Here is a 26,996-nt window from a genome sequence, read left to right as displayed (position 1 = left end):
ACGCCCTTAATTATGCAGGACTTTAAGGCTTTATATAATGTAAACAAATGAGTTATAAAAAAATTCACCCCCCTCACAGTTGTCATTAAGGGCAAAATTAGCCGTATAGACCAAAACCACAATTTGTACCAGGCTGTTTTTTTCTGCTGTAAAGTTGGTCATTTTAACATAGAGATTCTGCTCCCTTCTGGGGCCTGTGGCCTAGTGGCCAGTCGATGAATTGCAGTTTAAGTCACTTCCTTATTGGCTTCAAGAGAAAATGCGGGAGGTTGCCGCTTGGTCATGACACATTAAAGGGTAACTAAACCCTAAACCAACTTTTTTTAGTTAATGATCTGTAATACTGGGGCTTTATTAATGCTGTTCATTGATTCCAGTAAATGTTTTGACACTTGAGTATAAAGTGTTTTAATTCTATAAAATATGGTGTAAAACCGCCAAAGTGCTGCCCTCTTACGGTTGAACGGTGGCTACTGCAGTTGAATTTTCCTATTGGACGTTGTGGTACATCGTGACGTAGGATGGCACTTCCAACGGATCACTATCCGCGCCCCTGGCACAAGCTCACCACGCCCTCAGAAATGTTTCCCCCAATCACATGATGAGAACTCCAGTATGAACTGTCATGTTACATGAAGTAGAAACATTATGAATGAAACTGACTTGACACTTGCTTTAACATTTTATTGAAGAAAATACGGCTAAATAATGCAGTTGTCAGTACACGTCAGGCTTTTCTTGCGATATTATTGCCGCCCGTCATGTGTACAGATAATTTTGAGACGCACTTTCAAACCCGCACTTTTTGACACGCAAGTGGTTGCCGCGGACGCGGTAACGAACAACAATACCGTAACGTGCTGGCGTATATAGTCTAACTTATTTGAGAAAATCTGTTTATAATAGGCTTTTAGGTCTGAACTTATTGGTCCTGCACTGCTTATTTATTCAGTTCCTTTGAATGAAAATCATCTGTATATCAGATATCTGATCTATTTTTAGTGGCATTCAGTGTAAGGATTTGTTCATAGATTAGGTCAGTTCTCTTGCGCTGCTGTTTCACTAGCATTGTCGGCATCGGGAGTTAACGCAGTTTGAGCCAGCGGCTCGTATTGATAAGGCTCTGGGTCTGTGTCTACAGACAATTCACCCTCCTCCACTTCAGGTGAAGGTAGGAGAAATGACCGCTCTGTTGCAAAGCTGTCGTCACTCCAGTCATTCTCCATCTTTGCGACTCGCGAGTCAGACAGCTGTCAATCAATCCATCACTGCGGGTCTCAGGTGCACGCCCTCCGCTCAGTTCCTCCCTCGGTTCATCCCCTCTGTCTCCGTTGGGCTCTGGCCACTTTTCTAGCATTTTTCAAAAATTGCCAGTGGGTGGAGTTAAGCTCTGAGCAGGGGTTTAGTTACCCTTTAAAGAGTCACAAATTGTTTTTATTGTTTGAATTTCTTAAAAAATTACAAAATTAGAAAGCTGACGCTCAGTTTCATACCTAAAATAACCTGCTCTGTCTTGTCTCTCTGCAGATTATCAGTTTCCTCTTTGCTCCACAATGTATTTTTCACTGCATGAGAACATGATGTGTGGTGTGAGAGCGGCATGGCTTGTCGGACATAGCAACAGTAACGAAGGGGGGCGGGTTTTTGCGAAGAGTCAATTCGTACAGCAAACAACTCTGGAACTATCATTTATAAATCAACGTATAATGGATTATGAGCATGCACATTGAAAAAGCAAATGCATGACTAATAAGTAATTATAAAAATAATATAAATGTAACTTTAACTGTTCTTATAATGCAGTATAGGTCTTAATGAGTCTTTATAAATATATTTATAGAATAGTTAAGTATAAGTATAATGGGCTATAATTCATTATAGGGCTACATTGGCTTCATAGAAAGTGTTACCAAATTCTGTTATCATTTACTCATCCTCATGCCATTCCAAACCTGTATGACTTTCTGGTAACACTTTACAATTACTCACACCATGAATCATTCATTAAGCATTAGTAAATAGTTAATTTATCATTTATAAAGCATTCTCCCTACCTTAATAGACATCAGTAAGCAGTTTATAAATACAGCTATAAATGCTTTATTCTTGATTTATAAGCATATCTATAATGTGTTTAATAATTGTATTTTCATACTTTATTAATGACAAATTTATAATTTCTAAATTAAGTATTACATTATTTACAAACTAGTTATTTAAGAGTTGTCAGTGGTTCATAAGATAATTTAGAAGGTGTAAGTAAATTATTAATAAACTATTTAAATGTACATTTGTACATCTTATTATTTAGACATATAGTAATAGTTACTCAGTGTGATAATAAATGTTTTATTAACATGTATTCCCACTGTAATTCATGATTAATTCAAGTAGTTATAAAACATTTAGTAGTTGTCAGTTAACGATTTTTGTGAGTTATTTCAAGATGCAAAAATTTAAACTGTACAACTGTACACTTGATATAACATAACCTCTGCAATATCATAACTAAAAAAGGAACTAAATATCAAAATGAACAAAATAAGAAAGCAATTGAATATAAATAAAAAATAAGCAACACAATTAAGGTGAAGAGGTTTATTTTTCATGTTATATCAAGTGTACAGTTTCATTTTTTGCATCTCTGTGTATCACTCTGTGTTGTGTTTGTTTCCTCTTTTCTGTTTAGAAGAGAACTGAGCCTTTAAATCTCCTTTGTAAAAGCTTTACGAGGCATACATAGTCCACACTTTAGTTGAGCTCACAAAAATAGTTAACTGACAACTACTAAATGTTTTATAACTACCTGAATTAATCATGAATACATGAATATGAATCATGAAGACAGTAGGTAACTATTTCTATATGTCTAAATAATAAGATGTATACATTTACTCTTAAAGCATTTACAGCTGTAATTATTAACTGCTTTCTAATGTCTATTAATGCTTTATAAATGACGAATTGACTAATGCTTAACTAATGATTCAGCGTGCAGTTATTATAAAGTGTTACCGACGTTCTTTCTTTGTTGGCAGGGTAATTATGGCTATATATAGATCAGTTATGAAACTCTAGAGGTCCTTTACATGCAGATGGCTAACATTCACATCATTACCACATGGCACATGCTGATTGAGATTGCTTGCTCAACATTCAAATAGTCAGTTATAGTGTTTGCTGTAGGCTGGTTATCTGAACCCCTCCACCTCCCCAGCTCCACCTGTCGGGACCCTATTTATGTGTGTCTGTGTATCTAATAGCAGTAGCAAGTCCAGACTTGCTCTGCAGCAGCAAAGATCTAGTCGACCATGACCAAAATATGTTGTGTGTGTTTTAAATGCAATTACAAAGCAATTGATTGGTTTTGTTTAACTCTGAAACATTTTTCGTGTTGTGTTGTGGTAAAAAATAGCTACGGGTAGCACCAGTTGATTGCCAAGTGCAACCATTACTTCATCGACCTAGATCGCAAACAAAATGGCGCTGTCCATTGTCCAAATATATAATGGATTTTTTAAATAACGTAGATCTTTCATGGGTTTTCTACTACATATTTCAGTAAATAGACATAATTTATGTTATATTAAGCCATACAAGTCTTAACACCAGGAGATCCCTTTAAGTTAGGCACTATTACTAGAATTACTAAAGTGTGAGAATTAAACTGCAATTCAATGAAAGCATAAACCATTAAGCATGACCACATCACGCACACACAAGTTATGTCCACTTGAGCGTTTGCCCTTTGCTTTCAGGGGACAAAAATTGAACATTCCACATGCATCACAATGACTGTGATGCATGTGCAAACTCCGTTCATGCATACCCGGTCACTTCATGCATTTTCTTTGATCAGATTATGAGAAGACGGTGTAAATGCCCTCCAAAAGAGAGAGCATTTTTTTGCGTCACAAACAAAACTGGAAGCATTGTGTATGTGTCTGGTTGTTGAAGCCACTTATGTAAATTTTACTTCTCCCAAAATGGCAAAAAATAAATGTGTGAGAGTGTGTTATACCGGCTTCCCGGCAGCTATGTGACTGGAACACGCAATACACAGATATGACCCGCCGCAGAGGAGTAGTCTCTTCAGCGAGCAGAAAGTTCAGTGTCAAACAATGTTGCACAATGATAAACTCCCGAACTTAAAAATGACACTTCATGATGTAAAATGCTGATTGGCCAAACTCTGTCGCAGGTGCTGCGCATTTCTCTGAAGGACTACAGCTTCTGATTCACAAAATGTCCTTCCAAACACAGATAAGGCGCAGTTTAACCTTGCGGTGTCCACAACTGATTAAATTAATTTGTCACATTAAAATAATTTTTTCTTTTATTTTTTGAAAATAGGCTCATTTTCCAACTCCCTCTAGAGTTAAACAGATGAGTTTTACCATTTTCGAATCCATTCGAATCCGGGTCTGGCGGTAGCACTTTTAGCATAGCTTACCATAGATCATTGAATCTGATAAGACCATTAGCATCTCGCTGAAAAAAAAATGACCAAAGAGTTTCTATATTTTTCCTATTAAAACTTGACTTTTCTGTAGTTATATTATGTAGTAAGTATACTAATAAGTATAGTATAGTATAGTAAGTATACAAATATCAATGTACTAGTAGTAAACTTCTAAGTGTACTATTTCAATACTGCTTGGACTAAATTGGCCCACGTTTTAAAATATAAAAGTATACATTTAAGTGTACTATAAGTAAACTTGGTAACACTTTACAATAAGTTTTCATTATTTAACATTAGTTAACCCCCTCGCAATCGACTCGCTTTTTTCCTTATCAGTGCCATTAACTAGTATATTAACTAACATGAACTAACCATGAGCAGCGCATTTGTTACTGTATTTGTTCATCTTTGTTAACGTTAGTTAATAAAAATACAGCTGTTCATGGTTTGTTCATGTTAGTTCACAGTGCATTAACTAATGTTAACAAGATTTTAATAAAGTATTAGTAAATGTTGAAATTAACATTAACAAAGATAAATAAATAAGTGCAGTTCATTATTAGTTCATGATAACTAATGCAGTTAACTAATGTTAACTAATGAACCTTATTGTAAAGTGTTACCGTAAACTTTAAGTGCACAACTACATTTTTTAATTTGTACTTCATCTCTAATACAAGTGAACTTATAAGTATACCAGTACTTTACTATTTTAATACTTGTAGTACATTTTTTTAGTTTATGAAAGAACATTTTGATGTTTACTCAGTAAACTAGTAGTTTTATATCGCAAGTATACTTGTAAGCTCTCATTAAGTGAACATAACATCATACTTATTGTTTACTATTTATGTTATTTTTACACTTTAAATGTTCCTATCTAGGTATTAACTTGAAATATACCTTTAACTGTATTTTAACTTTCCATTTTAAAAACATTTTATTCTATAGTGGCTTCATGCATCCATTTTTAGCAACACTTGAATGTGGGTAAGTTTCATTAAAAAAACAACAACAAGCTTTTATTCAAAAAGCTTGAGGAAATCGTGTTTTTGTCAAAAAAAAAAAAAAAAAAGTCCAATCCGAATGAAAATGCTCCATATAAACACCTCAATCGGAATAAAAATGGCCACACCGAATGAAATTGTAAACGGTTTGAGAGGGGTGGGATAGAACTTTTCATGAACCGATCAAACGGAAAATTCCACCATTGAAACGATCTGATCCGATTACTTTGAGTGCACGTCTTTTTGTGACGTGATATACAGCGCACACGCCTCCACAGCTGAAGAGCGCGCGCTGCGCTCACACCAGGCTAATGTTGACAAGAGAGGAAAGTACATTTTTCTGAGGTATTAAACTTTTTATTTCGTAACATGTTATGAACGTGATGTTGGAATAATGACACAGACATAGCCTGGCTACACCATCTCATCTTGACAGCGTTTGTCCTAGGCTTCAACTGCCCCTGACAGAAGAATACATTTTTCTGAGGTGATTCTTACACTTTACAACAAATAATAAATAGCTTTTATAAAACTGTATAAGTCCTGGTGGCCTTTGAGAGTTGCCATTTCAACGGGGAACATTCAAGCTGCTGGAGAGGAGGTGTCGACATTTCTCTGTTTCTGGTTAGTTAGCTAAAAATAAAAAAGTTCAACAACTTCTTCAAATTGGTTAAGTATCAATACCCACAGTCTACTTAAATTACTTTTGTTAAAATTTATACCTTTGTGATTATGGTATCTTTCCTTAATCATCTGAAATATCTATGTAGTACTACTAATGATGCTGAGCATGTCTTGAAAGCTTTTATTCATGTTTCACCATACATCCTATGTTTTTATTAATAATTTGAGTGCATTTTATTTTTAATTTTGTGTTTTTCAAAAAAGATTAATTGAATTCATTTTGATTCCGCATTCATCATTCACAGTTGTTGAAATAGCCATTGTATAGGACATAAATTAGGTTAAACTACTGCATGTCCGCCCACAGAAAAATAAATAAATATAAAAATTACCAACACAGAACTATTGATCCACGATACTAACGTTACGAATCTGAGGCGGCAGACAAACTGTGTGCGCATGTCACAAAATGATTCCGACTGAAAGTCAGCACATGTAAACACCAGATCGGTTTAGATAACGTCTCATGTAAACAGTCCACTGAATCTTTCAATCGGAATGATTTTAATCGGAATGACAAAAAAGTGTGCATGTAAACGTGGCTAAAGACTTTGTCCGGATCGGACTCAGAACGATGATCAAAGCACAGATGGAGAAGATCAAGTCCATTAACACCCTCAAAGCTTCACAGTCGTTCTTCTTCATGGGTTCAACATTTCATTCTGTAACATTTGGCAGTTTTGATTCATATGCTTTTTAATGTTTGATGATCGCGTTACATTACATTATCACTTGTTTCTGCTTCTTCTTCACCTGTTTTGATCCGGAGATTCTGTACTAGAAGATGCGTAATAGCGTCCCCACTGTATAACAGTGAAAACATGGATAGCGGGAAGTACATATAATATAGTATAAACAGGTATAGTAAATAAAAGTAGACTGAAAGTGTACTTTCTTATTTTTTAGTTTAAAAGAAGTATACTAATAGCACACTTGAATAAACTTTTTTTTCATTAGGGGGCTTCAATTCTGCTGTTTTCCATAGGCATGAAGGGCGGTCACTGACAGTCAAGTTCATTCACAATTTAGCATCCATTCGCAATGGGTTCATCATAAAAACTATATTAGATCAGGATTTGAACCCAGCGTCCGTGCATTATATTAAACAAAAATTACACAGTCTATACCAGAACCGTCACTATTGCCCCCTCAATAAACATAAGCAATCTCTGCCTGTGTGTGCATGTCTCAGTGATCGCATGGCTATCATCAGAGTAATGGCCTTCTTTATTCAGGTGAGATTGTTGTGTAAGCTGTTCTGTGTATCTTCTGTATTATCCAGGTACAGCCTAATCAGATCCAGCTTACTCTACTAATCCTTAAAACTTAAGTGTGGCCCTGCTCTCTGTGAGTGCAGGATGAATAGAGAGACAGAGGCAAAGATTAGATAACCATGATCAAAGTCGGCTGTTTCATTTTGTAACGGTCAGAAAATGGCCATGTAGAGCCAAGAGCTGAATTAGAGGGACACAAAGTCAAACTGACCTTAGAAGAACAGAAAATAGAAACCTGATACAGAAGTATCTTCATCATCAATCCCCTCTCCTACGGTACCTCCCTGCTTCTCTCTCTGTGAAGAATGCACTAATTGATGCATGATTTAAGGCTTGTCAAGTCACCTTTATTTACATAGCGCTTTTTACAATACAGATTGTTTCAAAGCAGTTTTACAGTGATAACAGGAAAATAATGCAACAAAATTTGTTTTGGCTGTACAGCCGCTCTGGAGAAAACAGTGATGTCATCGTCCAGCTCAGTTCAGTTCTCATACAATGGTGTCAATGCAGGCAGATCAGTAATATAGTTGAATATTTAATGTCCCCAACTACAATGTTAAATCTAATTTGTTAGACTTAAAATAAACATGCAAACTGATTGCCTTAAAAAAAACAAGTAAAGTGAAATAGGAATATTATGTTGTGCTAACAAAGGCTTAGTTAGTATGGTTCACTAAGAGTGCTTTCACATCTCTAGTTCGGTTAATTTGGTCCGAATCAAGGGCAAATAATTATACATTGTAGCATTTTTCAGCTTTTTTGGTTCCTTTTCACACCACACTGATTGCTTTGGTCCAGAACCAGTTGAAACAAACCAAAATACAGTCACATGACAACATCCACATCACTCATTGGCCATGGTGTATTTCCTAAACTGCGACTGCGCAGGCTGGTTTTGTCCCTGCCATAATCTATTACATTGTTTGTATACACCACAATATGCAAACAATACATATCTATAATGAAACGCGGCTTGAAAACAACGTTCTAATACACTGCAAATGGAGAGCGCGCATCACTCGTCACTTCAAGCGAAGATCGCGCTGTTCTTTTGAGTTTTCAAAAGTTGGGACCTAATATGGTCATCAGACCAAATTTCTATGAGGCTCCGCACCTCCTCACTACTTCAAGTTTGTCCGCAAGCTGCCATGCTAAAGTGCAAACTATCAACAAACACTTCCTCATCACATAAGGCACGTCAGCTGGTTTAGTCCAAAAATGATCAGTACTTTTTGCAGTTGGGTCTGTTCGAGGTCGGATCACGTTCTCACCACAAACGAACCGCTCCAGAGTTCGTTTGAAAGCGTACCGAGACCACCTCTTCAAGGAGGTCTTGGTACGCTTGTTTGGTCTGATTTTGGTGCGCACCTGAGTGCGATTGCTGCTTTCACACCTGACCAAACTAGCCGCACCAAAGGGGAAAACAAACTCTAGTACGATTCAACCGAACTAAATGAGGCAGGTGTGAAAGCACCCTTACACAAGAGTTCTAGTAACTAAAAAAGAACTGTAGAGAGTACTTGATAATTTACTTTAGATTTAATCTCGACTTAGTATAGCTACCATTGTTGTTACCATTGTTGTGTTTTGCATGCTGAATGTTGAAGTCTGTGTGTGACTCAAGCATGATCAACTGAAAGATATTGTTACAAATATAGGTGGGTTATATCAACCCAATTAACAGTTTCACAAGGTGTTTATGACGTAAGCATTAGCAATACAATTGTAAGCGATCATTATATGACATGAAGGGATTTACATAGGTTGCTTTTAAAAGGTGTCTTAATTTCTGACTAAATCTTTAACTATAGTTAATTATTCAGTCAGAAGCTAGGTCGACTTTTTAAAGGCAACCTATGTATTACTGATCTTCCTTTGAAACCAAATAACTTATTTCTTGTTGCATCGCTGCATCAATAGGAAGATAATTACAATAATACGAATGTTCCAAGTGCCCAACCAAAGGGAACACTGATCACCATAATCTGTAGGTTTTTTTTTGTTTTTTGCTTGACAAAATGGCACTCAAACCAATCAATTAATCTTAACGTGGGTTTTCTGAGTAAATAAAGCATAGTATGTGAATAGTACAGATTACTCTATTTTTTTTTACAATTAAGTTAAGATATTAAGTAAAGTTAACTAAAAAGTGTTAGTTAGAATCACTGTTGGATTTTACAAGCAAAATCCAAAGGCAACAGAGGCAACGGTGGCAAGGAACCAAAACTCCATCAGGTGGCAGGAAGGAGAAAAAAACCTTGGGAGAAACCAGGCACAGTCGGGGGCCAGTTCTCCTCTGGCCAACGAACAAACAGTCTATAATTATGATTTCAAGTCAGAAGTCAGATTAGATCGGAACATTCAGAATATTTATACAATTACATGGTTTTAGATTGGAGTCATCATGCTGGAGGCGGGTTTGTTGAGAATCAGTGCCACTGGATGTTGTGACAATGTCTAGGCGCAGGTCCACCATCTGATCTGAATACGGCCTGGATCCGGCAGACTGCAGTTAACCGCGGGATAAACGAGAGACTAATATTAGCATAGATATCATTCTTTATTATGGGAAGTGTTCCCGGTTCCGGCAGACCTAGTTAATGCAGCCTAACAATCATTTAACTGATTTGAATAATAGAAATTGATAATTCTATGTGTATGCCAGGTTAAAGAGATGTGTTTTTAGTCTAGATTTAAACTGACAGAGTGTGTCTGCTTCCCGAACAATGCTAGGAAGACTGTTCCAAAGTTAAGGTGCTAAATAGGAAAAGGATCTGCCATCTGAGGTTGATTTTGATATTCTAGGTATTATCAACTGGCCATCGACGTGAAGGACTATAATGGGTTAAGAGCTCATTCAAGTACTGGGGAGCTAAACCATTGAGTGCTTTGTAAGTAATAAACAAGATTTTAAAATGTATAATATGTTTAATAGGGAGGCAGTGCAGTGTTGACAGAACCGTGCTAATATGGTCGTACTTCCTGTTTCTAGTAAAAACTCTTGCTGCTGCATTTTGGACCAGCTGGATTTTGTTTATTAAGCGAGCAGGGCAACCACCTAGTAGAGCATTACAATAGTCTAGCCTTGAGGTCATGAACGCATGAACTAACTGTTCAGCATTTTGCATTGAAAGCATGTGCCGTAATTAAGATATATTTTTAAGATGGAAGAATGCCGTCAAGTGTTAGACAGTATTCTAGGTTATTACATGTGGTATCTATCTATCTATCTATCTATCTATCTATCTATCTATCTATCTATCTATCTATCTATCTATCTATCTATCTATCTATCTATCTATCTATCTATCTATCTATCTATCTATCTATCTATCTATCTATCTATCTATCTATCTATCTATCTATCTATCTATCTATCTATCTATCTAATGTCTATCTATCTAATGTCTATCTATATGTCTGTTTGATCTATCTGGTAGGGCCAGATCATCTTAGAAAACAGTCTCTAAACTGTAGTTGTATAGGGAGGGGGGCAGTGTGAATGGTCTTAAAAAAATCTCCAGTTGTCAGTATGTAATGACAGAATTTCCCATTAGGATGAACTATAACCTTTAAAACCAGAGCATCCTGACAGTTACATGTTGGGACGCTTGAAGCTCTCCGTCACCGGTCAGTGGTATTGATTGTGTTCTGGAATGGACAGATCTGTATCCTTCAACGTCCTCTGGATGGAGGCGGTGCACAGCAGATATCTGTGTGCTGGATGCTGGTATTGATCACAGTAGCTGCTTATCACACTACAATCTTTCTGTGTGCTTTTAAATCAGACAAATCTCTCTTGCATTTCCCCTTCCTTGCAGTTGTACTGATTTCCCATTTCTCCTTTATCCTTCCCTTTATTTCTGCATTTTTTAAGCAGCCAGTCTTTTCACGGTCTACATTGGCATTTCAGTTCTATTTCCCACAGACTCGTTCTTTATTTACATCGTCCTATTTTTTTTCCTGTCTGCCTCTCTTGTGTCATCTTGTGATCTGTAGCGGGGCCTGCGCTACAAGTGTGATTTTCTGTATATATAAATCATACCGCACAGCTGGACAACAGGGTCTTAATTTTTAGGTGATGCATTGCTCCTCATTACGTTGATTTAGGTCACATCCAACCCTGGGGAAAGCATCTAGTCTCTTGTTTGCCCACAAAAAGTGCTGAATGAGGTTGTTAAAACAGTTCGGGCTGCTTGTGAAATATTATATTACAGAAGCATATTCACCTTGTGAATTGATCGTGCTGTTAGGAAGGTTTGGAAACTCTATAGCATGTCATTTTATGATAAATGACACTTGATGAGTATATTTCTGACAATTTACTTCACCTTCATCACATAAAGGTCAAAGAGACTGTCTGCAGCAGTATTTCCTTTACCATTATTCCGCTGTAACATGGCAATGAACGATTGTTGTTCATATTTCATATTTCTATAGCATTGTCTTTAATTGCTGCCTAAAAAATATATTCAGCATAATCAGTGTAGTCCGATTCAGGAACAAAGGATTCTGAGCTATTTTTAATGAATCATGAAACTCACAATCATTTTGTGATCATTTTGAATCTTTGTTCAGAAAGGAATATTAGCTTATTTCTGGGCAGTATACACAGTTTGCTAAGTGAAACAGGCATTATTTCATAATAAATTACTTGTAGTGTGCTATATTATTGTCACATGACCTAATGATGCTACATGTGGATGATAGGTAATAACTTATACTTCTGGCTCATTGATTATGTGTATTGCATCGTGAACAGAATATTTGCATGTTATGCACAGTATCCAAATACCTTTTATTACAACAAAGAGTATTGTTTGTCATTTAACAATGAATCATGTTATTTAGAAATTAACTGTTTTATCATGTATAAAAATCAATAACCGTAGATGTCAATTCAGAGCTGAACAGTGATTTTTTTATTTTTATGAATTGTTGGAGTAATTCATCTTTGAGACATGCAGTTGTTTTCTGTCACCTCTATGCTAATAACAGACATTGGACATTTTAAACTCCTTTCACTCTATCCCAGCAGGCACCGGACGTCAATATGACATCAGATTGACGTTGGATCCCAACGTCGGACAGACGTTGCATTTTGGTTGAAAATGAAAATCAAGTTGACGTCAGAACGCAACATCAGATTGATGTCAACCAAATTGCAACGTCCGTCCAATGTTGGATGTTGACGTCAATCTGACGTTGGGTTCTGACGTCAATCTGACGTTGGGTTCTGAAGTTAACTCGATTTTCATTTTCAACCAAAATGCAACGTCCGTCCAACGTTGGATGTTGACGTCAATCTGACATTGGGTTCGAAAGCTCAACACCAGATTGATATCAACCTCCATCGTTGGACAGACGTTGCATTACATTCATATTGAAACTGGCCATTATCTCATTCATCAGTGGATTTAAAAAGAAAAGGATTTAAATGTCCAAATAATTAATAATACGTAACACATTATGAACCGTTTGTCATAGTTTTTGTCAGGTTCGTCATATCTAATTAAAATGTCACACTGGTTCTACTCTGGTGCTAGATGGAAGGTTATGGGCTCATCCAGATTGCCAGGTTTTTATCTTCTGGCAACACAAGTGATAACATGCAAATCCAAAATCTAAAACCTAAAAATCTTTAAACATTTTCTTAGGTCTGTTGTGAATATTTACACAAAAAAGAGAAGAAACAACTGACTGAGCAATTATTAGATGGAACCAAAAGCAATGGTTTAGGATATTTCACTCTATGAATTCAGTGATATAACTAGTCTGTAATCGTTGTCGTTGCTGCTTCTTCTTCTTCACCTGTTTTAATCAAGAGATGCTGTACTCGTTCAGGAGATGTGTAATAGCGCCCCCCTGCTGTATAACATGGAAAGTGGAAAATATCGTAGAGATAACAAAAAACAGAAAAAAAACCCACTCACGACTCTTGACGGAATAACTTTAAATAAGGGTTAATCTATATTTATATGCAGTGATATATAATTTAATGCAGACTATGCAGTAATATTTTACATTTGATTACTATTTGTGTACCTGAAAATCTAAATTAGACCTATATTAGCCTACATCATTTGTATGTGTGTTCTGCTGTATTGATTTGTGCTGTTGCTCGTAATTTGATTATTTGTTCTTATTTTATTACTGATTGTAATATTACTGATTACTGATTACAAAATTTAAAATATACATTAGTTAGGCTAGTAGTTTTTGGAGTCATAACCTTATTTATTAAGGTTACATGGCTCAAAAACAACAAAAACAATACTGGGCTTATTTTATTTTATTTATTATTTTTTTTGTAGTGGGGCCAGTGAAAATATTGGCGGGGCAAGTAGAAAAAAATCCTTATATAAAAAATTAGTCCTTATATAAAAAATTAAAAAACAACGGATGCGTGAGCTCATAGGCGTCGATTTCGGGGGGGACGGGGGGACGCGTACCCACCAGATTTCGTCATGAGTCCTTTTGTACCCACCACTTTTTTTTTTTTTTTTTTTAAACCTCGAGTTCAATTTTGCGGTGAAGCATTGCTGACACACACATATTATTTTTTCCACTCAATTGTGTCGTAATAACGATATCTTATGTCGTTTTAACTACATCTTTTCTCATAATAACGAGATCTTATGTCGTTTTAACGACATCTTTTGTTGTAAAAACGTTTGAAAAGCAGAAGCAAGCTCCGTAAAATAGGCTCTTCCGCTGCCTGTATCAGTGGCAGTGCCCATAACACGAAATTGTTGTAATGGATTGATGTAGCCTATACAGTTCTTAACAGCCATGGGTAGCAGGTGCCATGGACCGCTCATGATTTAGCGTAATGACGGACCCCGGTGCAGCCACAAATATCATAATTATCTATAGGCTAGGCCTACTGTAATTGAGACATTCAAGAAATGTATTAAAAAGAAAGACGCTTTCAGCCTTACTCAAAGTAGAGCCCTATTTCTGCCCGAGCCCGACGGGCCCCGACTTTTTTACGCCCTAGGGCCGGGCTTCGGGCCAATTTTCCAGTCATAGCCTACCTCAGACGCGGGCCGGGCTTCGGGCTTTTTTAGGCTATAGGACGGCGCTATGCAACACGCATCGCCGCAAATGAGTAAAGCAAGCCAACACGCAAACTGCCACAAGTGAAACTGAAAATAAGCTAAGTTTTAGATGCTCAAAAGCACAATCATCTTCATTAAAATTAATGAGACTAAATGCTCTTACCAGTGTTTAGGTCGCTCGTTCTCATAATGCGGTCTTTGATGTTGAAAAGAGCTGATGAATAAAATACTCATATCGGTTGATTTCGTTGACATGAACTCCGTTAAATGTGCATATAGCACGGGAATTGAAGATCGGATATATATTCATTTCGCGGAGAGGTGTAGCCTAAGGTAAGACAACCAGCATGTTTTGTATTTTTAATTATTTGTTTAGATTGTGTAGCCCGTTTTGTTTGCGCGCGCCGTTGCGATCTGCCTGCCTCATCTTGTCAAAAATGCCTTTTTACTGTGATGGTGGTGATAATAGGCTAAACGTTTAAACGATGCTTTAAGTGTTTTTTATGGATTTAATAAGCAAGACAAGTCAAGTGTTGATTTCAGAGGCTAAAGTGTTGGGTTAACTCACTGTCGGCTGCTGGCCGCTTGGTCGTCACTTTAAAAAGCAAAAACTTTAGTTTAACAAACATTAAATGCTTTAAACATTTTTCTAAATTAACTTAATAAAGAAACAAAACGAAATATATCTACTTTGACATTAAAAACAAAACTGAACTATTTTAATGGCTGTAACTAATGTGTAATAGGGAGGATAAAAAAAACACGGGCTCCAGTGGGACTCTGATAATGAAGTGGTAAAAAAAATTGCAAAAATGAAAAATATTAAAGAATTCGCGGGGCGCTTTCGTCAGCATGAGTAAGATAGGCTATAAGACCCGCAATATGTCTCTCATCTGACATTTTTATTTATTTACATTAGTAAGCTGCAGGACATAGTCTTTCAAAACATGACCTGCGCGAAAGAGAAAAAAAAATGTACCCAGCACTTCTGAAAATGCACTTCTGAATGCGTCTCTGTCCCCAGGACTTTTCAAACCAAACTGACGCCCATGCGTGAGCTCCATGTAGAACGGAAAAAGTGACAATACTAAACAGACAAAATTATTAAACATTTTTTTTTAAAACAACAAAATCCGGAGAAACAACTCAAGCAAAGCCTCCTTGGTTGTGTTGTAAATAGTTGTGTGATGAATAAATGTTGTTTTATATTTAGCTACCAAATGTGCACTCTTGTCGTTTCAGCTCTCTGTAGAAATGCACCAATACAAACATCCGCCTACTGCGTGCCGCCTCTGACAACACCACGTATCCGTAACACGCCTGCTCCTCGACACTAGTAGTTTCGGGAGGTCTACCAACACTGATATGAGACAAATGTGTTAAAGCAACAAAATATCAGCGTCTAATGATGTTAGAGTTTCCTGTTTCATGTTAGAGTTTCACAACCTAAAACTAATAAAATATCAACGTCTAATGATGTTAGAATCTGACATCAATATGATGTTGGCTTGAGACGTTGGCTCAACGTTAGATTTTGGTTAGTTAATACCACAACCTAAAACCAACAAAGGATCAACATCTAATGATGTTAGAATCTGACGTCAATATGATGTTGGCTTGAGACATTGGCTCAACGTTAGAATTTGGTTAGTTAATACCAAAATTGTAAGATTGTAAATTGTAGAATTACAAGATATAAAGTCAGAATTGTGAGTTATAAAGTCAGAATTGTGAGATATAAGTCAGAATTACAAGATATAAAGTCAGAATTGTGTGATTTTAAGTCAGAATTGTGAGTTAATGGGCCCTATTTTAACGATCTGAAACGCAAGTGTCAAAGCGCGAAGCGCAAGTAACTTTGTGGGCGGGTCTCGGCGCTGTTGCTATTTTCCCGGCGGGATAAATGGCTCTTGCGCCCGGCGCAAATCTAAAATGGGTTGGTCTGAAGTAGCTTCATTATTCATAGGTGTGGTTTGGGCGTAACGTGAATAAACCAATCCGAGCGTCATCCAACATTCCCATTAAAAGCAGGTGCGCAAGTTCCATTACGGATTGCTATTATTATGGCATATTTACCAGGCGCACGCCAGGAGCGGTTCACAGCCGAGGAGACTGATGTTCTTGTAAGAGCAGTGAAAGACAGAGAAGTGAAGTTGTAATGTTGTACATTATGGTAAAGGTGATTTCACAGTCTTTTTTTTTTTTCAGTCTTTCAGTTTTTTCAGTTTTTCAGTCGATTTTTTTTCCTGGTTCTTGACGGACAAACAATTTGTCAGATGTCCTTATGTACATATATGTCTTGCCACTATTGGGCAAACAGGTCTTTAGACTAGGTTTTTTCTGGTCAGTGGCGCAATTGTTTAATGGAACAGCAAAATAGCACCAGGGATTGTTTGCGCCGGAACACGCCTCCTTTTTTGCGCTGAACCGCCCAGGGAGCGCAAGTTCATTCACTAGTTTAGCGACGTGCTTCTGTGGAGGGAAAAGCGCGCTTTGCGCGGGTGCAAAATAGGAATGACACATGCGTCGGTGTACAAAGTCAATTGCGCTGGGTGCAAGATAGGGCCCATAAAGTCAGAATTACGATATAAAGTCAGAATTGCATGATATAAAGTCAGAATTGCGAGATATAACGTCAAAATTACATGAAATAAAGTCAGAATTGCATGATATAAAGTCAGAATTGTGTGATATAAAGTCAGAATTGTGAGTTATAAAATCAGAAATGTGATATAAAGTCAGAATTGTGAGATATAAAGTCAGAATTGCAAGATATAAAGTCAGAATTGTGATATAAAGTCAGAATTGCGAGATATAACGTCAGAATTATATGAAATAAAGTCAGAATTGCATGATATAAAGTCAGCATTGTGTGATATAAAGTCAGAATTGTCAGTTATAAAGTCAGAAATGTGAGATATAAGTCAGAATTACAAGTTATAAAGTCAGAATTGTGTGATAAAAGTCAGAATTGTGAGTAATAAAGTCAGAATTGTGAGTTATAAAGTCAGAATTGTGTGATATAAAGTCAGAATTTCGTGATATAAAGTCAGAATTGTGTGATATAAAGACAGAATTGCGAGTTATAGTCAGAATTACAAGATATAAAGTCAGAATTGTGTGATATAAGTCAGAATTACAAGATATAAAGTCAGAATTGTGAGTTATAAAGTCAGAATTGTGAGATATAAGTCAGAATTACAAGATATAAAGTCAGAATTGTGTGATTTAAAGTCAGAATTGTGAGTTATAAAGTCAGAATTGTGAGATATAAGTCAGAATTACAAGATATAAAGTCAGAATTGTGTGATTTAAAGTCAGAATTGTGAGTTATAAAGTCAGAATTACGATATAAAGTCAGAATTGCATGATATAAAGTTAGAATTGTGAGTTATAGTCAGAATTGCAAGATATAAAGTCAGAATTGTGATATGATGTCAGAATAGCGAGATATAAAGTCAGAATTGTGTGATATAAAGACAGAATTGTGAGTTATAAAGTCAGAATTGTGTGATATAAAGTCAGAATTGTGTGATATAAAGACAGAATTGTGTGATATAAAGATAATTGCGAGTTATAAAGTCAGAATTACGAGATATTAAGTCAGAATTGCAAGATATAAAGTCAGAATTGTGAGTTATAAAGTCAGAATTGTGAGATATAAGTCAGAATTACAAGATATAAAGTCAGAATTGTGATATAAAGTCAGAATTGTGAGTTATAAAGTCAGAATTGTGTGATGTAAAGTCAGAATTACGAGATACTAAGTCAGAATTGCGAGATACAAAGTCAGAATTGTGTGATATAAAGTCAGAACTGTGAGTAATAAATTCAGAATTACAAGATATAAAGTCAGAATTGTCAGTTATAAAGTCAGAATTGTGAGTAATAGTCAGAATTACGAGATAAAGTCAGAATTGTGTTAAAAAGTCAGAATTTTGAGTTATAAAGTCAGAATTTGCAAGATATAAAGTCAGAATTACGAGATATAAAGGCAGAATTGTCAGTTATAAAGTCAGAATTGTGAGTAATAAAGTCAGAATTGTGAGTAATAAAGTTAGAATTACGAGACGTAAAGTCAGAATTGTGAGTTATAATGTCAGAATTGCGAGATATTATGTCAGAATTGCGAGATATAAACTTGATATAAAATTGTGAGGAAAAAAGTCAGAATTGTGAGATAAAAAGTCACAATTATTCTTTTTATTTTTTATGCGGAAACAAGCTTCCATAGTTTCTTTCACAGAACACAAAAAGGTGAATTTGAATATAATGCACACACTATTTATTTTTTCCCTACAAATAAACACAAGCATGGACACATTTTTAGCCAGGGAAAGAAAATAGCTTTATGATCATAAACATATTTCTTTGCTTCGTGCCAGGTATTGGTTGATGTTAAAGGTCCCATGGCATGGCATTTTTCTATTATTTTATAATGTTTCCTGAGGTGTACTTATATTGTTAGTATGATTTTTACATCATAAAATGTCATAATTTAGAAATAAAAGGCATTTTTTCAATACTGATGTTTGTCCTGTGGCTGAATGCCCTGTTTCAAGAGGCGTGTCTGCTGTGAGACTTCAGTAAAAACGCCCACTGTTGTGATTGGCTGACATCTTTGCATTTGAATTGAGCGGAGGGGGCGTGGTTTAACGAGGTCTACGACGCACGAGCAGGCACGAGCTGCTGCCAGAGAAACGGATGGACCGGAGTTCACTTCTCATAAGTTCTGTCAGTCTCAGTTCAGTGAACTGTCGTAGTTACAGCATATACTTCAGGTTATTAGTCTATTTCTAGTCGGAGGGACTGTCACTCATGTCAGAAAGTTAGTAACTTTAGTAAATTATGGATCAGCGCTGACTGGAGACGCGAACCGTTTAGAACGATTCAGTCTGATTTGGTGAACTGATTCGGTTCACTAAAAAGAACCGGTTCAAAAGAAAGATTGTTCGCGAACCGGACATCACTAATGTACCAGAGACTGAGCTCAGCGATTGCAAACAAAGTTATTTATAGTAACTACTGAGTTATGAGAGCGCTGTCAGTCAGCGCAAGTTTATTGTGTTTGTATCTGAGAGTTCTGAATAAACACGAGTCCCAGTCACACCGAGTCCGTCTTCATCATTATTACCAACTTTGTAACACATGCAAAGTACCATTACAGCTGTCGAGATGAACGAGTTACGAGTAAGTGTTGATAATAGCCTTATTTTTGATATGTTCCTATCATATGAAAAGCGTCAGTGACGCGCATTGAGTACACAGCGCAAACAAAGACACAACAGCAGTAATCGAATGCAATCCAGTTTATTGTGGAGCTAGGCTGCCTAGCCCGGATATGCTCACGCTTACCCCCCTTCTGCTTAATCTCGCGCCGCGTAAGGCGCCTCCGCTGTGGGCCAGGTGCAGTACTGGGGGTCGGTGTTGTTGAAGGCCGACCGGTCAGTGCAGCCCGAGCTTCGGCGTGTGTGAGGTTTATCTCTAAAGATGTTACTCTGCTGATGTTGAGCAGAAACGACTGTATGCACATTTTAGAACAGATAGACGCGACGAGGACGTACACAAACACTGACTCACAAGATAGAAAACACGAAAACACCGTTCTGTCGGGAGAGAGAGAAGCCGCTGCGTGTGCACGAATAATAAATAATTAGCTACACATCAGAAATCACTGATCACAGATCAGAAGGAACTGAAAAAGACTTCTGTTTTCATTTGTACATCCAAACACTGAGTAACTGCCAGCGTTCACTCGTTCACAACCCATGATCTCTCGAGCGTTTGCATGGGCGTGCCAGATTCTCTGGGCGGAGGAAAGGGAGGTAACCGTTCCTGCTTGGTCGTCAAACCAGGAGACTTCAGGATTGGCTAGTCTGGCCTGTCATTTTCACAAGGGCAGAGAAAGACAGCCAGAACTCGGTTTTACACCGATCAACATTTCTATCCACTTGGGAACAATATACAGGCTAGGGGAACTCATATTAATGTTGAAAAACCTCATAAAATGAAAATTTCATGCCATGGGACCTTTAAAGGTTTCTCAGTGAAACAATGGGTTAATATAGATGCTAAAGGGCACTTTTGCCATCTGTATAGTGACACATATTTGTCTTGGACGTGCAGCAATGAAAGTATGTTATGTTTTTCATGTTATTTCAAACTAGATTAATTATCCATAGCTGGCTAAAAAGCATTTCCATTGTTGTTTTCAGACAGTTTTGAGACTTGGGCAATAAACTATGAACCTCTCTAACCTCCAAAACTCATTATCTTTAGCTTTGACAGAAAAAAAAAATGACACCCCTGAATACTGTCCGCCCCCAGTCCAGCGCTGCTCCCACCGCACATCTAACAGTCATCCGTCTGACCTGATAGAAAATCCATTTATTTTTGCACTTTACAATGCGTCTAAATGGCTTCATCAGGAAGCAGATCCATGTGACCGGGTAAGCAAACAAAGTCTTGCTGAGTCAGTCTATGGACAGGAATGAATTAATGAACCAACATCATTAACACATTAGGATGGCTTCCACATGCATAACAAATTACTTGTAATTAGGTTTAAAAAAAAAAAAAAAAAAAAAAACTTTGCCAGTTCTAAACGTCCTGTGCTTCATTTTCATCTGTTTTACATTTAAATGTAGTACCATTTAGTGTCCAACACTTTTAGTGATTAATCTCTTCTAAACAAGACAAACAAAGCTTAATACCTTAATAGTCTTCTGCCCTAATTGTAAAAATCAACTACATGCAGGACTAATCAAACAATAATCAGATTAGAAAATCATTGAAAAATACTATTAATTGTGAACTACTGTCATACAAGGACATCTCATGAATCTTATCACATCACATTTAAGTTATAACAAGGTAGCAATACTCAAAGTATATATACAATGAAATAAAGAACTATAAAGAAGCAATACAGGGATCTTGCTTTCATTCAGCCCCCAGGTTCATTCATAATTAAGTAAAAACACAAGAGATCATTCTCCCAGGGAATGGAAAGCTGTTTTCCACCATTTTGGATGAACACAGCATGGAATACCGGCAGGATATTATAGTCCTCTCCCATTTTCATGTTAACTTGGAAAATTACGATCACATTTAGAAGATGAAGGCACACTGTAGACCCAGATAAATTTGTCTTGGATGTAGACTGAGATGTGATACCCTCCATGTTTGAAGAAAGAGGTTTTGCCAAGTAAGACATGTCTTTGGATCAGCATCTTTTGTTGGTCTCGGAACAACATTCCTGTTAAACAAACACAATCTTACCCAAGGAGGTCAAGATGCCTTTTTTCTATTGGTTTTTGGGGTGAAATGTTATGTGACCTTGAGTTGTGTGAGATTCAACCATATCGTGATAAGGTCAACACGCCATTTCAAACATCACCGCGTAGCCACGTTGCAAGCAACATAAAAATCTGCAACAGACTGCCACTGAAGGCGAGCTGTGATGAACCCATAAGTGCAGTTTTATTGATAAACAGAATAACAAAACTACCATTACATGGACATGAGAACTTGACAATAGACCTGACATGCACAAACAATACACAATGAAGCATGGCAAACATGAGGGCTTAAAAACAAGGACAAGGGGAAACACATTACAACAACAACCAATGACTAGGTGGAACTGATAAACATGAACCATTGAAAAAACAGAACTGACGACAAGATAACAAAACAATGGGAAGATGGCACATGGACAAACACATGACAACATGAACAAAACCTAAACAAACATGACAAAATCACATATTTTTCATTAAAGGGGCTATATGCGTTTTTCTGAAATTTAAACTTGCGACTGACACCTGTGGCCAAAAAACAGAACTGCTCTTATTTTCTGCTCGCTCTCGCAACGGTGGTGACGTCACATCCGCAGACAGCGCGGGAAAAACCTACCCGCCAGAAAATAGGAAAAATAGGATACAGGCTTATAGGTGCACCCACTGTGAGCGGACAAGGTGTCAGTATGCTCATCAGGAGATGTTTGAGTCATAAATGGTAAAATAAAAAGGCTATTGTTACGTTTATTTTGGGGGGAAAGTTGCATATAGCCCCTTTAAACTATAGTAGATGTTTTACCAGTGACTGATTTTTATTTATTTTTTTCAATCCAGGTTGGAAAAATTTTATTAAGCTGCATCTAGTTTATCAGATTGATTTGAATCTGGCAACATTTTATTGTGCTGTTTGTTGTACATATTTAGGTACTTTAGACATGTAATGCCTGATTTTGATGCATCATGAAGCTAAAAATAGTAGTGACTAACCCTTCTAGAAAACACTTCAAAATGAACCATGTGACTCGCTCCTCATCGTTCGAGATGCTCAAGGGTCAAGAGTCTAGATAGATACAATGAAAGCACACAGTGACCAGGGGCTGTGAAAATTTCTGGGTCAATGATGCATTACAAATTTTTAATTATGTTTTATTAACAAAGTTCGGGAGGTACACATTCAAATTAAACTAATCGACACAGGAGGAGCACATTCAGTTAATAAACTCTCCAGCATCCCTCCACCACCCCATCTCCTCACTTCTAACTATTCCTATCCCAACCTGGGATGGGGGGAGTTCTCTGGGTTCGGGCCAAATTCTGAGCTTGGAGCCCTCCCTTCAGACAGCACACCAAATATGCATTACCTTTTCTCTATTTAGTTATATGTACAGGTAAGTGTGAACTTGTGAATTGTCCTTTATTTCCCTTCATGTTGCAATCAACACATTCATGTTGATCGTCATCAGATGATGTTTGACATCATCATCTTAGTTAAGAGTCAGTTTGAATGCCATAATCCAATGTGACTTTTCTATGAGTTACGACTTAAATTATGGTCTATTCTTCACATAAAGCAATCATATAAATTGTATAATAAACTATGTTTATTCTTATGTATACATGTACTCTCTTTTGAATTATATAGATCGTCTTCCGTAAAATAAGTGACGTAAAACGGGAGGAAGAGGAGATGCTACGAAGGAAGAACGAAGCCCCTCTGAATCTACCTCCAGATCACCCGGTGCGGCGTCTCTTCCAGCGATTCCGCCAGCAGAGAGAGGCCCGTCTGGCGGCGGAGCGAGCAAGTCAAGGAGAACAGGATGTTGAGAAAGGCAGAGAGGAGATCATGGTGCACGAGATCACGGCACCAACTAGTGTCATCACGCTCACTGAAAGTCCAGCCACTCCGGTTACATCTTCACCCACCTCATCATCATCATCATGTCGAGCAAAACTTAACACTCCTGTGGCCCCTAATGGAAATTACACAAGAAATAAGTCAGCAGAACCACCCAAAAGCAAAGGCTGGGGAAAGTTTAAAGATGCAACAGCCAAGTCTGATCTCTCCTGGTGTCCTGTGTCCAAAGCCGAGTCCATGGAGATGCTACCAGACAGGACTAAGTCACAAAATGAACTGTCCCTCAAGAAGACGGACTCATGCGACAGCGGCATCACCAAGAGTGACCTGCGACTCGACAATATGGGTGACAGTAGCGCTCGAACCCCTCAGGATCGGAGCCCCATGCAGCCTGAGGGGAAACGAGTGTTTCACCCCATTCCGGAACAAAGTCTTCAGGCCTGCTTTACGGAACTGAAGCAGGAGCTGCGAGGGGATATCCATTCTCTAAGCAGCAGAATGAGCGCACTGGAAGCACAGCTCGCAGAGATGCTCCGACTTCTCAAAGACAGAAAGACCTCAGGATCTTCTAACTTGTTTGACATATCAAGGCCACACTCTCCAGATTCAGAAAAGGATATGTTCTCCTAACTGTGTTTAATGTCTAATGCGATGGGCTGAATGGAAGACATTTTGATTCTGTTCTAGTCAAAACCAAACTAACCTCAACTTGTATTTTACTTTAAAGGTGAAATATGTAAGATTTGTTATGTTAAAATACTTTCTCTTAACCCAGTTTATTGTTCATTGACTACTATTAGTATGCCATTCATTGTTTTCCCGAAAAGTGTAAACATTGAGCCTCCCAGTCACCATCAAAGCATTGAGACCATCCGCTCAGATCTGTCAATCACTTTCAGCTCAACCGATAGTGTGAGTTTGGGGCGTGGCTACTGTAGCAGATGGAGAGTTGGATGTATGCTATTGTGGCAGGCTGAGATATAAGGGCGTGGCTACTGTAGCAGGCTGAGAGTTGGGGTGTGGCTACTGTAGCAGGCTGAGAGTTTGGGGAGTGGCTACTGTAGCAGCATGAGAGTTTGGGTGAGGCTACTGTAGCAGCCTGAGAGTTTGGGTGTGGCTACTGTAGCAGGCTGAGAGTTTGGGGCGTGGCTACTGTAGCAGCATGAGAGTTTGGGTGAGGCTACTGTAGCAGCCTGAGAGTTGGGGTGTGGCTACTGTAGCAGGCTGAGAGTTTGGGGCGTGGCTACTGTAGCAGGCTGAGAGTTTGGGTGTGGCTACTGTAGCAGCCTGAGAGTTGGGGTGTGGCTACTGTAGCAGGCTGAGAGTTTGGGGTGTGGCTACTGTAGCAGGCTGAGAGTTTGGGTGTGGCTACTGTAGCAGGCTGAGAGTTTGGGGCGTGGCTACTGTAGCAGCCTGAGAGTTTGGGTGTGGCTACTGTAGCAGGCTGAGAGTTTGGGGCGTGGCTACTGTAGCAGCCTGAGAGTTTGGGTGTGGCTACTGTAGCAGCCTGAGAGTTTGGGTGTGGCTACAGTAGCAGCCTTAGAGTTTGGGTGTGGCTACAGTAGCAGGCTGAGAGTTTGGGTGTGGCTACTGTAGCAGCCTGAGAGTTTGGGTGTGGCTACTGTAGCAGCCTGAGAGTTTGGGTGTGGCTACTGTAGCAGGCTGAGAGTTTGGGTGTGGCTACTGTAGCAGGCTGAGAGTTTGGGTGTGGCTACTGTAGCAGCCTTAGAGTTTGGGTGTGGCTACTGTAGCAGGCTGAGAGTTTGGGTGTGGCTACTGTAGCAGGCTGAGAGTTTGAGGCGTGGCTACTGTAGCAGCCTGAGAGTTTGGGTGTGGCTACAGTAGCAGCCTTAGAGTTTGGGTGTGGCTACTGTAGCAGGCTGAGAGTTTGAGAGCACCTGTAAGAGCTATGTTTGTGATGTCTGAGTTGGAGGAGGCGTGACATGCGAAAGGGGCGTTTGCAAATTTGTTTGAAGAAATGCTTTATTTTTATAATTCCGCTTGATGACACTGGTGTTGCAGAAATACATACTTCACCTTTAAAGGATTAGTTTACTTCAAAATGAAAATGTCCTGATATTTTATTCACCCACATCTCATCCAAGATACACATGTCTTTCTTTCTTCAGTTTCTTTCAAACATTCCAGGATTTTTCTTTCCACCATTGACTTCCATTTCAACCAAATCAAATCGAATGTGCGAGGACTAATTCAAACGGCCTTTACCAAAAAACACTCCATCTTCAACTTTAAAATCATCCGACATCGATATTTTACCTTTTTTTGCCACAGGGCATTTGTATTAGTCTTCACACGAGCGCTTTGTAAACACGGGGGGTGGGGGGGGGGTGCTTCCGCCTACGTCTAGTGTGACGTTTTCAGCACGTTTTTGGCACATCGCTAGATAAGACCCTATTCCTCGTCTGGGATCGCGCAGAGCCTCTGAAGCCTTTCGAAAGCGCTTTGAAACTGCATTGATTTGGACCTTCAACATTTTGCAATGGAAGTCAATGGTGGAGAGAAAAATCCTGGAAAGTTTTCCTCAAAAATGGGGGTGAGTAAATTATCAGGAAATTTTTATTTTGAAGTGAACTAATCCTTTAAAGATGAAGAGTGTATTTAAAATAAAATAAAAAGTTAAAATACATCCTACTTTTGTTTGAGCCATAATAACCTAGTGGGCAGCTCTCATATATTGCAACACCACTATGGCTCATTATTTTTGCAGTTCTGTTTGTTGGAACAAGATTTACACACTTCAACTTTAATAATAAACACATTCATATATGGATGAATATATGGAACTTACATATAATGGAATATAAAATCAACTTTTATGTATGGTCATCCAAATCGACATATACAGTATTTGTATCTGTGAAATGCACAACTTCATCTGTCAAATCATACGTCAGATTTCAATGTCAGATAATTTATCAGTCAATCAAGCAAAAGACAAATTTGATTAAAATGATTTAAACAATGGGCCCCATTCATGAACAAGAGCAGAATGAATTTCTGTGTAAAACGGAATTTCCAAGTAGAATTATTGCATTCAATTAAATGTGACAATATGAATGATTTTTAGCTCTTGTTTTATGGATAGGTCCTTTGCTTTTGAAACAATTAAAGTTGTACCACCTTGCACATACTGTTGAAGCCACATTTAAAAAATCATAAACCTGGTTATTATATGCTGAATATAAAATTTTCTACTGTTTTTTTTTTTTGTTTTGTTTTTTTACTATGTAGCCTGTTTATGTGATAAAATGCTGTGCTCTTAATAATGTGACAACATGCAATATAGCAATGCAAAATAACCAAAATTCCACTGTTTGTGAATTCT

The 26,996-nt window shown here is 37.8% G+C and overlaps 1 protein-coding gene across 1 annotated transcript in view; it reads left to right on the top strand.

The window, feature by feature from the left end:
- kcnh1b (potassium voltage-gated channel, subfamily H (eag-related), member 1b) overlaps positions 1-24,280 on the top strand; it is a gene marked incomplete at both ends in the record, with an annotated part of 91,062 nt that extends 66,782 nt beyond the window's left edge. Inside the window, one exon of the mRNA XM_079808335.1 lies at positions 23,438-24,280. Coding sequence (XP_079664461.1) covers positions 23,438-24,280 — 843 coding nt within the window. The remainder of the gene's footprint in view (positions 1-23,437) is intronic.
- Between the last annotated feature and the right edge of the window lie 2,716 nt (positions 24,281-26,996).

This window comes from Gobio gobio (assembly GCF_949357685.1).
Source record: "Gobio gobio genome assembly, chromosome: 24".
NCBI lineage: Eukaryota > Metazoa > Chordata > Actinopteri > Cypriniformes > Gobionidae > Gobio > Gobio gobio.
The sequence above is the reverse complement of the archived record's forward strand: the minus strand, read 5'-3'. Positions and strand labels throughout refer to the sequence as shown.